The sequence below is a fragment of the Falco cherrug genome, chromosome 2 (genome assembly GCF_023634085.1).
Source record: "Falco cherrug isolate bFalChe1 chromosome 2, bFalChe1.pri, whole genome shotgun sequence".
Classification (NCBI taxonomy): Eukaryota; Metazoa; Chordata; class Aves; order Falconiformes; family Falconidae; genus Falco; species Falco cherrug.
In genome coordinates, this window is record NC_073698.1 from 114,216,639 (window position 1) to 114,228,199 (window position 11,561).

General features: G+C 46.8%; 1 protein-coding gene across 4 annotated transcripts in view; it reads right to left on the reverse strand.

The window, feature by feature from the left end:
• PTGFRN (prostaglandin F2 receptor inhibitor) overlaps positions 1-11,349 on the reverse strand; it is a 72,593-nt gene extending 61,244 nt beyond the window's left edge. The window contains exon 1 of one of the 4 annotated variants that reach the window (XM_055702559.1): positions 10,960-11,349. In XM_055702559.1, coding sequence (XP_055558534.1) covers positions 10,960-11,036 — 77 coding nt within the window. In that variant the 5' untranslated portion in view covers positions 11,037-11,349. Of the gene's footprint in view, positions 1-10,462; positions 10,576-10,959 lie in introns of those variants that run through there. The other 3 variants (XM_055702557.1, XM_055702556.1, XM_055702558.1) reach the window with 3 other exon arrangements.
• Between the last annotated feature and the right edge of the window lie 212 nt (positions 11,350-11,561).

The following is an 11,561-nucleotide window of genomic DNA, read 5'->3' on the forward strand; positions in this document are numbered from 1 at the left end:
GCTGCCTCTGAGGAGGTACTAGAGATCTGTTTTAAACAGGGTAAACTTAACACTCGGGAGCAAATTTTGTATCAAATTACAAGACAGTAGCTACAAGCAATTGCCTGTGAGGAGTTTAGGGGTCTTGCTAAACAGACAGGAATAGTCTGACCTGGGTATTTCCTGACATCGTCTGGTGGCACACATCTAGGACTACACAGAGGTCTTAAAGGTAGGGCATTACTTACCACAAGTTAAAAATCCCTTTGGCTCTATGTATTGAAAGCAACTGTCAATTCACAAGCCTTTCAAATTTATAATGCCTGTAAAAACAACAATTGGGGAGGTGGCAGAGGGAAGCGGGGATTTTAAATAGTACTGAGAAGCACACAAATAACTTTGAAGGCCAAAGTTATTTGCTCACCCATGCGAACAGAACAGTCAAGAACAGGGCAAACAGGGCTGTCCCCTCAACAGCCTCCATACCTCTGGCTGGTTTGTATCAGAAGCTGGGTACCAAGCTCTCTCAGCCTTGTTCAAAGAGTGATCTAGTGACTACAACACCACCCAGTACCTGCTGCTATTTAGCTCGGGCCAACAGACATATGTTGACTCAACTGGAGCAAAACCAACAATTCATTTTACACAGGCCCAGCAAAAGTTAAACACAAGGCTGGATTCACACCTGCAACACTCAAAAGCAGAAAACTTCAGCTTTACGCTACCAAACTCCCTGAGACTAGCCGTCCTCCACCATCAATTCACAACATGGGCCCATATGTCAAATATCTTCAACCTCTGACAATTAGCACAAGGTTTCAAGCCTAAAGCTGTCCACCACAGTAACCCTTTTAACATGAGAGTTTGACACCTCAGCAAGGAGGTAGGGAGAAAGAGCACCTAACCTACAATCAGTCTTCTCCATATGCCTTCAATATGTTTAACGCACATCGGCCCTAAGGAAAGGGTCCTAAGCAGGTCCAGCATGCATCATTGCTAGATCTTCTATGAGCCCATGGTCCCCTCTCCTCACACCAGGTACCCCAAGTGCCATTTTTTCTTCTTACCCTCCGTGCACCCAAGGTCAAAGAAGACCTTATGCCAGCAGGCCAAGATAAAAAGAAAATCATCAGCATTAAGTAAGTGTTCCTCATCACTATGTCATTCACAGAATCTGCAGCTTGGGCCCTTGCCTCCTCCCTGGCAAAACCTTCAAGCATCTTCTCACTTCCCTGCACACCCGCTCTTCTTCAAGGCTCAACCTGTAGCTCCGTGACTGGTCCAGCAAACAGCTTCTCCGAACACTTTGTTTCAGCCCAAGCTACAGTTGCAGGATATCTCATGTTAGCAGCCTCCTCCAAGGTGAAAACCTCAGTTGCAGGGCTTTAATTCCAAGAAATATCTGTGCACTTATGACAGTCACTTGACCGAAGTCCCACTGTGGACTGGAAGCAAGACACTACAGCAACAAGGCAACCCTGACACTAGAGGGATTACTGCTGACCCCAGACTGTCACTCATGTGAGAACAGGATTCACTCTGGACTTTGGCCAAACCCACATATGCAAAGCAAGTTCTCATCCCAATGCACTAATATCAGAACTGATTATAAGAATACAGAAGAAAAAGAAGCCAGCAAGTTGCTTTGATGGCATATGTGTGTTCCATGAAAGCACTGTAAGGGGACTAGTTTCTTACTCTGGGCAGGGATTTTCAAAGCAGGGAAAGGACCCACCTTACAAGTCTGGGTACAGAAGCATCCAGTGCATCAGCCCTGCATCCACCTGTAGGTTACTAGCCTTTGCCCTGATGTGCAAAGAGGTGTGTCTCTACAGCTTCAGACAGGGAGAAAAATCTCTATACATACATACAAACCAAAAGCTGACTGCCCACACCAAGGGGAGGGTCAGTGAGAAATACTTTAAATCACCTTTTAACAGCTCCTTTCTAAGTAGCTTTGGCATATCTCCGTTGTTCCTTATAGGTTTATGAGGCAAAGTCTGGAACACGAACACTCCCTACGCCCTCTGGTCATGTGCAGAAACAAGGATACCATCTGAAGCCTCCTTTGCTCTTCAGCTATTTTGGAAGGACATCCCCACCCAGTAACTCTACTCACAGCACTGCAGCCTTCTCCTGGTCCCTCCCTTTCAGAGTCAAAAGGCAAGACACCAGCATCAATTCAGATGCCACAGCATACCCTGCAGCCACACACATCACGCTTCAGTCCTTGCTTTAAACTCTGCAGGAGTCTACAATTAGATATTCTATTTACCTGCCAGTGGTGAGCAGAAAACTTTGCTTAGAAAACTACGGTATTTCAAGACTTGGTTGCAGAGCTTTGAGAAACTTGTGGTTCTTACCGAGGCTGTTCTGTGGTGATAACTGCCCCAACACCACCATCTCATACAGGCACACCTTTAACTCATTCTTCCATTTTAAACAAGCCATTCCCCCACTTCCCTTTCTCTCTGGAATGTGTGTCCTGCTTCAGTACTCTCTCCTCACCTTCCTTACCCCACCACTAATTTCTACCAACAGCCACGCTTCCATGCCCATTGACCCCTGGCTATATATGCTATTTTCTCAACCTTGTTTGTTTGTTGTTGTTTTTTTTTAAATAAACACACAAACATAGGGATGTCAACAGCTTCGCAACTATTGACAGGTGCCTATCAATACAGTTGCCAGCAACCAGGGCTCAGTCAATAGCTTTTTAGTGTCCTTTCAACCCTGCTTTGTGATAGACATGAAAGACCCAGGCTTACCTTGCTAACTTCCCACCTCCAGACAATCACAGAGTGATTTTGTCTCTGATAAGCTGTCAAGCTCTTTATTTTCTCACTGATGAAGCCTGCTCCAAGCACTTAAGCTCTCTAAGCCAAAAGGTACAGCATGCCTTGTCTAGAACCAAACCCTGAGATCAAAGGGAAACAAGGTTGATGCAATAGACTTATTACTCCGCATTAATTTAAATCTCTGTATGAACTGACTATGAACAAGGACACTCTATATACAACATAAAGGCTCTTTACATAGACATAAATTCCATCCACTGACACCACCTGCCAGCACTCAGTATGTCACTGTGCTTCTGGAGAACACAATACTTATTTTGGGAGATGGTGAAGGTTGTAACATCTGGGTAAATATTACAGGTGGTGCTCTGAAAGCACAAAATAGTTTGTCACACGGTAAACGCAAAGGAAGATGCATCACCTCTCCCACCCTCTAGCACTCAGAAGAAAATTAGAGCACAGACGGAAAGACTAACACCTCACTGCTTATTCTAACAGTTTCCATTAACAAATAATTGCCTGTTTTCACCTCAGTATTACTTGCTGTATCCAAGCACAAATGAATACATGTACTGATTAGACATACATTTCTGGGGAAAAAAGGTATGAAACTTAAATGATTATTCACAAATTAAGTGAATTCTGAATTTTTCTCAAAACGATTACGTTTGGTACCCTGAAAATTTAGGAAGCATCCACTATTAGTTCAGCATCTGTTTCGTATTTAGAAGCTATTCTTTGCAAACACAGGGGTCACACTGTTTTTAAAGCAGCTCTTGCCAATTCTCTTTTGCGGGGCAGATTTAATAGCAAATTCCACTGCCACAGGATTCACTGTGTCATAATGAAGGGTAGTGTGTCAATAGATGAAACTGAACACATCAATAAGAAGCTGGCAGAGGTCCCTGTGGATGCCTCTCTTGCAACAATCATTTTAATGCGTGTAGGAGAACAATGCTGTTACAGCCTGCTCAAAGATTCCCCACAGCCACATCGCATCAAAGACCAACTGAAACACAATGCTAAATCTCTGCAGTTGGAGCCAACAGTGGAACATGCAGGGAAACAAAGTCCTTTACATTGCCAGCTACTCTTTTTGACTGGCAAACCTAAGCAGAGTTAGCTTTTGTCGGAGTTAGACTCTTGCCAACGAACATGACCCCCAGTAATGGTTCCACCAAACTCTTTTCAATAGCTACTGATATGGCAAGAAAAGAGTAACTCAAAAAGCATGAAAGCATGCAAATTGCAGTCATGGAGCAAGCACTAACCAGCATAGCTAAACTACTTCTTCAAGAAAGTCAGCAGAAAGACAAGTCCAGACTAATCAAGCCTGCTAAACAGAAAGAGTGGCATAAGTTCTTGACTTTTTTTTTTCCTGAGAGACAGCACTACTATAGCAGAAGTTGTTTTACAGCCAGCATGGAAGGACAACGGGGGACACCTGAGAAAAAGCCCGAGAAGAACTGAAGCCAGTGAACAAAAGTTAACATAACTTTTACATTAAAAGCCACATATAAGAAAGATTTTATATATTTGTGTGCTACAAGCAGAAGACTTTCACAACAAACATGAGCAGTGATCCACACAGACCAGCAGTTGCTCAGCATTGGCCAATTGGCAAAAGGGAAAGAGAAGGGGGGGGAGAAGGGAGAGAAGAAAAAACAAAAGACAAAAAGACGACTTCACAACACATTTACAGAAGTAAAACTGGAATAAAAAGGAGACTTCCACTTCTCCACCCCCAATTCCAGCTGTAATCCTTTGACACCTTAAAAGCAATGACATACTGCTTTCTCTAGGGACCTGAGACTAATTCCCTACCAAGCATTTACAAACTGATGCTTTTCCAAGTCTTACAATGTGGCCAAATTTGGACATTTTTCATAAGAACAGCGAAAGCCACATTCTTGATGCAAAGTTAACTCTCCAGCCAAATTTCCAGCTCTTGCTCTAAAGCATGGAGGTGCTATAACTTCTCAGCTTAGCAGCTAAGATTATTATTTGTTCAAGAGTGAGGAGGGAGAATTGGCCAGAATGTGCAAGAATTACAAAGAAAATAAGCTTCTTCTCCCATCTCCCTCCCTAAATATAACTGTTGAAAATACTGAAGTTTTTTTGGGGTTGTCTTGGGGGGTTTTGGGGGGGCTGGGTAGGTAATATATTTCCTAGGAAGAAAAAAAAAAAAGTCAATCTGTGGTAGACATCTAGCCCTGAAAATTTCAGCATGAATGCCTAAAGTCTTGCAGAATAATAAACAATTATAGAGATGACCCTCATAACAAAAAATATCAAGCAGATATACTACAGGCATAGCTGGCAGTACTGCCTATCAGCAGCTGTGACAGCTTGCCTGGGAGCTCCAGTCTTTAATTAGTTCTCATTCCTCAAGTTCACAAGTCAATTAATTCCAAAAACCATCCTCTGATCCTTTATTAAAGGAAATCCTGTCCAGGATTTCTTACCTTACTTACCCTACACTTACCCTACTCTTTCCATAGCTCAACTAACAGTCCAGACCCTTTAGAGCACCCATGCAAATTCCATCTGGCCACAGAGATTATCGCTAGTCAAATACTTCAGCTTGCTTCAGCAATTCTTTGTATTTCTGCAGCAGTATTTTGCCATTGCTGCATACAAAAGATACTGTTCTCCAGCCTGCTTCTGCAGACTCTGTCACGTAAGACTTTCCCTGCAACTTGCCTCATCCAGCGTAATGAAAAGGAGAACCAACTGCAACACTCTACAACAACTTTCAAGCAATCCCCATGGAAATTACATCAACTCAAATCGACCAGCATTACCATACTGCTTTACAAGACTCAAAGGCATTTAGCAACAATGGTTTTACCTTCTATTGAGCTCGTGTTAAACTTCATCAGAATGCCATAGTTAAAGTTGATAATGGTTTCCACTGGAAACCCAGCTTTGCAACCCCTTCCAACTCCAGAGGAAAAAAAGAGCATCTTTTTTTCAGTCTCAGACTTCAGTTAGAAGAAAGCAGTTATGCTTTACAATTATGAAAGCTTACATGTAAATGAATAAGCCCGTTTCTGAAACTCAAAAAACTAAGAAACTTTTAAGTTCTGTGACTTCTGTCTTGCTGCTTATTTTAGCTATAGTGATGATCTGGAAAGACATTATTCAAGGCTTTTGGCATCTAAGCAAGTATTTTTCAGATCATCCTATCCCGAAAGCAATTTGGTCTGAAACTTATTTTATACCTTTGCATCTTGCAAAACCTAATGTATAAGGTCTCTTAAAAGTACCTCATTATTTTTAAAGCCCTTCCCAGCAAGCATTCAAGCCTGGGAAGAAAGCTACAATTTGAGGTTTTCCAAAGAATCAACTCACAGAAAAACTGGATGATCAGAGAAGTTAGCATCTTACTGAAGCTCATTCTTTCTTTAGGGCAGGAGATACTGACAACCCAGACAAAACCTGCTTGTGTTACAGTCTCTCCCTCTCTTGCTCGATCCAGTTTTGAGCTATGTTGTTCAGGTTAGGAACTAGGGCCATGCAGGAAACCGGTTATTCTCGGACAAAAAATGAAATGTTGGTATCCCTAGAAAATTTCACCTTACAGGTCTCTAGAAAACAGACTTTTATCACTTACTACTGCAGATCTAAGACAGCAGGATGTCTAGCAGGAGCCTGAGAAGTAACCGCATCTTCTCCAATACATCAAAAGCAAAGTATTAAAAAGATATTTTTCTTCGCATTATGATATTCTTATTTTATACTCCATTTAATACCTTTTTCCAAAACTACTGAGACCTTCATAGACACTGACATAACCCCTACTTTGACCCAGCTCATGTTAGCAATGTTTTCCTCATGTTCTTTCCAACTTAAATGTTCAGATTGATTTCTATACATAAATCAGGAAGAATTCACATTTTCAGATGTGTCCATTTCCCTTCCTTTTAAAACAAACACAGAACTCCACACAAAAATATATATATCCATGAAAGGCATCTAAAACAGACAATTGAAATGTTCACTTTCTGAAAGTATGTAACTTAGATATGCAACCATTTCCCCACTTAAAAAAAAAAACCAAAACATATACACGTCTGTTTTGCAGGTGTTTGACAAGCATTACGGAGACTGGGGGGGGGGGGGGGAAACCAACAACAAAAAACAAACACACAAAAACAAATCAACCCATAAATTTATTAGATGTGAAAGCTGAAATCTCAAACGTCCCTAAATGTTTGTTTATATAGTTAGATGGATGGATATATATTATTTCTTAAGTACATTTCCCTCTAATCAAGCATGTGGCTGCATTTTTACATGACCCCTACTGCTAACTTCAAATCTTGTTCAGACAGGTTTATACCTCAGTTCAGGGATTAGAGCCAAACACAACAGAGGCTACCTAAAGAGAGCAAGCTGTTGCTATGTTGAAACATAGCAATCGAGAAACCTGGAGAACAAGGTCGAAGAATTTCAGGAAAAAACACCCAGACATCCTAAAAAGGAGCCCTGGATAGGAACCTACAAAGACACAAGAAAGACAGAAAAGGTGACTAAGCTATCACTTGCCAACCCAGAAGAACACAGGATGTAAAGGAAGAAACACTTGCCACACGGCGCGCCCTTTGATTCCCACACCTTCTCACAGCCTACCTGCTAAGAAAATACATCAGCATGGCAAAACCACACGGAAAGCCCTTCCTCCCCAGCAACACCACCTGCCCTTCAGTGCCAACACCGTGTGCACTTCTACTGCCTTAGCAGTCTGCAGTTGCTAAGACCAGGACAGGCTTGTCAGCATTTCCCCTTTGGAAGCCTTTTTAACCACCTCTAAAGCTACAACAGAGATAAGCACGCCTAGCAACATGACAGCTCCTTCTCTGAGTACCAGAGAGGATCTGAGCCTGCCTTCTTCCAACAGCAGGCAGGCAAAGGCCACCAGCACCAGCCCTGGACTCACCGGCAGGTCAGCAGGCACCAGCAAGGGAAGAGGAAGGAGATTCCACTCTAACACACCTTTAACATTCCTTGGGCAATCATCCTGACATCGTCTCCCTGCCCTAAACCTTGAAGCTCTCCCATTTTCTAATGCTTTCACTTGAGCTGCAAATGCAGGAAAAGATTAAAGCACGCATTCCTTGAAGTTCATGATCACAATAACTTATACTAATTACCAAAAGCTTTCTATTGCAGAACTTGAATTAAACCTTGATTCAAATGACTAATTGTTGTAGCTTCTGAGGAAAAGAAAAAACACCCAAAACACAATAAAGAATTTCAGATACGAGTTGTAGGAAACAACTTATTCACATATACAGAAGGTTCCTGGGGATCTGACATGCTGGAACTGACTTTCATCATAGCAGACAGCAAGTGACACACAGGTCTAAATGGTAATAAGAAAAAGGCCATTTCTGGGAAACCCATCATCAGTGGTTCTCCCCCAGGATCTACTGAGTGCTTGCTCTCCTCAAGCCCCACAGCACTTAAATAAAAAACAGCTTTTTTTTTTTCCAGATACACTGAAATTCTTACCTTGAATCTCAAACAAGAATCAGGGGGTAGAAACCAAGAGCTGCAAGGCTTACTTTGTACAGTCTGAGCCTGATAAACCACCAGACAACTGTTTAGGTTTTTGGGTGTCTTGTGCTGGGTGGGATGTTTTGGTTTCTAGAGCATTTCACAGGTTGATTAGGCACATTGCAGAATGAAATCACACAAAAAACAGGCAATGGCAGTGCAAAATGCCCTCATGCTGCCCTCTCTTCTCAGGATTGAACCACATCATAGGAAGGAAGCGAGACTGTATCAAGCCTTAATCTCAGGATCCACAGTCTCCCTACCAAACAAATTATAACTGTACGGGATCCAGGAGAAAGGATGAGAAAACATTCATCACAGCCAAATATTTCAGCCATCTGCATCCTTTTGCGGCGTTACTTCATAAAGATCTGAACAAAACAATCAAGTCTTTAGTACATGCAAGGGATGAACTCTTCTATGCTTCAACTCCTTTCCTCCACCTCCCTCACACAAGAATTCCTCAACACTTAGAGCACATTAGTTAACAAAAAGCTCCAACCTGTGTCTCTATTAAAGAGCTGCTAGAAAACACACTTTCACAGAAGCATACTTTTCCCGTCCAAAGTGAGAGAAACAACACCTTCCCAACCTCTTAACATTTGGAATATCTCACAGAAGCTATCAAATAATGGTATCAGAAGATGGTGATGCCACAACACATACTACAAGTAAGATGGAAAAGTTCAGGGTAGGTTGTTTTGGGTTTTTTTTCCTGCATACAAAAGCACTTTCAATTTTAACACCACCATTTCAATTTAAAAAAAAAAATGTCCAAAAGGCAACTCGGAGCATCCAGACAAACTGTATCATGAATGGTGGCCAGATATCTGTGCCTGCATGTTTTAAGCTCTAATTATTTCACCTGGAATTAAGAAGGAAACAACTTTCCTGTTGCACATCTTCCTCACTAATTTTTACTTTTTGCTGCAAGACCTTGAGTATCTGAGAGCCCTGATTTTCCACCTGTCCTACTGAACCATTCCCCTGAAAAAATGTATACCATTTCTGTTTCTAAATAAAAACACTAATGGTGTTCTCTCCAGTTCTTCACCATTTCCCCAGCTGGCAGAATGCCTATATTGTAAACGAGATGACTAACCTCAGCTGCAAGTAGGAGAAAGCACACTAGACACCTTTGTGTGGTAGGATCTTGACTTGTAGGTGGACACCCCTCTGGCCCGATTGCCTCACCACCTGCAAGGAGCCTCAGGAAAGGGACTGGGACAAGCTTGGGTTTAGGAAGGTGACTTTTCAGCTCTTAACTATCTGCTCTGCAGACCTGGCTATGCAAGATTCAACAGCAAAACCATGAAGAAAGCACTCTGGCAGACACGAAAAGAGTTAGTCATGGCAACGTCAAAAGTACAAGCACAAACTAAGTCAGCAAGTAAGAGTTTTGTTTAAAGAAGAATGTTGCAGCGTGGGACTTGGGGTACTGTTTAGTTACTCACTTCTTCCACCCCAAATCTGGGAAAGGCTCCCGCTTATTACCTGGAAAATTAGTCGTGTGTCTGAACGAGGAGTTGCATGCAGCAACGCGTGGGGCACGCCAGCTCCCCAGCACCTGAACTGCTCCTGACCGCGGCGGGCTGACACAGAACCACTTCAATGTTGCACTGCCTTCCCCGAACATCCTTCTTGCTCTCTAAACTCATTGCTACTTCAGTAACACTGTTAGCAACAATGCTACAAGCCCAATGTTGAAGAAAAAAAAAAAAAAAGGGGGGGGACGGGGGGGCGGGGGGAAGGCAAAACCCCCAAGCCCACCCCCCACCCTTTTTTGTAGTTCTTACCAGAGCCTTGATGCCTGCATGCTGCCTGCCTGGCACTGCCACCCGTAAGGAACAATGCCACATGTTAAGCTAACGACAGCTCCCCGGTGATGCGAGCCCGGCACAGAACGTCACCCACACCACTACTCGCTACCTCTTGGCTGGAGAACTTCACGGCAGAGGCAGCAAGCCCGGGGCGCCGGGGGTAAGCGCTGTCCCCCCGCCACCGGCGTGCCCGGGGACCCGCGCCCAGCCGCCGGGGGCCTCCCCCCCGTGGAACGGGCAGAAGGATCGTCCCCTCGGCCCCGAAACGAGTCCCGTCACCCCTCTGCCAGAAGGGACCTTCACCTCAGAGCGGCCGCAGCCCCACGCGTAACAGCAGCTGCGGGACCCCGGCCGCGCGGGACCCCCCTCAGCGGGGAGCCGAGGCTGGCGGCGCCCCCACGCCCCATCCCGCCCCCGAGGGCCCCCCCCAAGTTGCGGGGACACACCCGGCGGCCATACGCGCCCCGGCCCGCGGAGGGAGCGGCGGGGGCCGCGGAGCCGTTAGGGCCGTTAACCCCCGCGGGAGGGTGAAGGCGGCGCTGGGCCGGGCAGCCGGGGGCCGGCAAGGGACCGGCGGGCAGGCGGCGCTGCCCGGTCCCCGCCGCCCCGCGGAGGGCAGCGCCCCGGCTGGGCTCCGCCGCGCCTCGGGCGGACACGGCACGGCGGGCGGTTCCGCCCCGCCGAGGGGCCCGCGCCGGGGGCCCGGCCCTCCCTCGCTACCTGCGGGCAAGGTGGCCGAGCCCAGCCCAACCCAGCGCGGTCCTCCCCGGCCACCCTCCCCTCTGCCCCCGGTCGCGCACCCCCCGAGCTCACCGAGCAGCAGCAGGAGGAGGAGGAGGAGAGGCAGGCGGGACGCCCTCTCCCCGCGATGCCCCATGCTGGCAGGGCTGCGCGGGTGCCTCTCCCTACGCGAGCGGGATTTGCCGGCGCACACGCTCGCCTCGCCCGGAGACCGGCGGCAGCGCGCTCTTCGGCCGGCCGCTCGCCTCCCGCTGGCCTGCGAGCACACGGAGCCGCCCGCCCGCCCCGACCGGCCGCGCCGCGCGGCGCAGCCAACCACAGAGACAAACTTTCCCCAGTGCCCGCCCCCGCCCGCAGGTAGCGGGGGCGGTGCGGGGGTCCGGCCAGGCCCGGCCCCCACCCCCTTAAAGGGGAGGAGAGCGGCCGCCGCGGGCCCGGGTCCTCAGCCGAGCGGGGCCGCGCCGAGGGCGGTGCGGCTCCCGGTGCCTGGGGCCGCGCCGCACACGTGGCCCGGGAAAGCCCCGGTGCCCGGGCGGGGGGCGCCGGCCCCCGTGGAGCGGCCGTTGTCCCGGGTCGCCGTGGCGCCTTTTCTGTCCCGGCTGAGGGGGGTCCCCGGCCCCCGCCAGTGCGGGGTGGGGGTCTGTCGGGGGCCGCTGCCCTC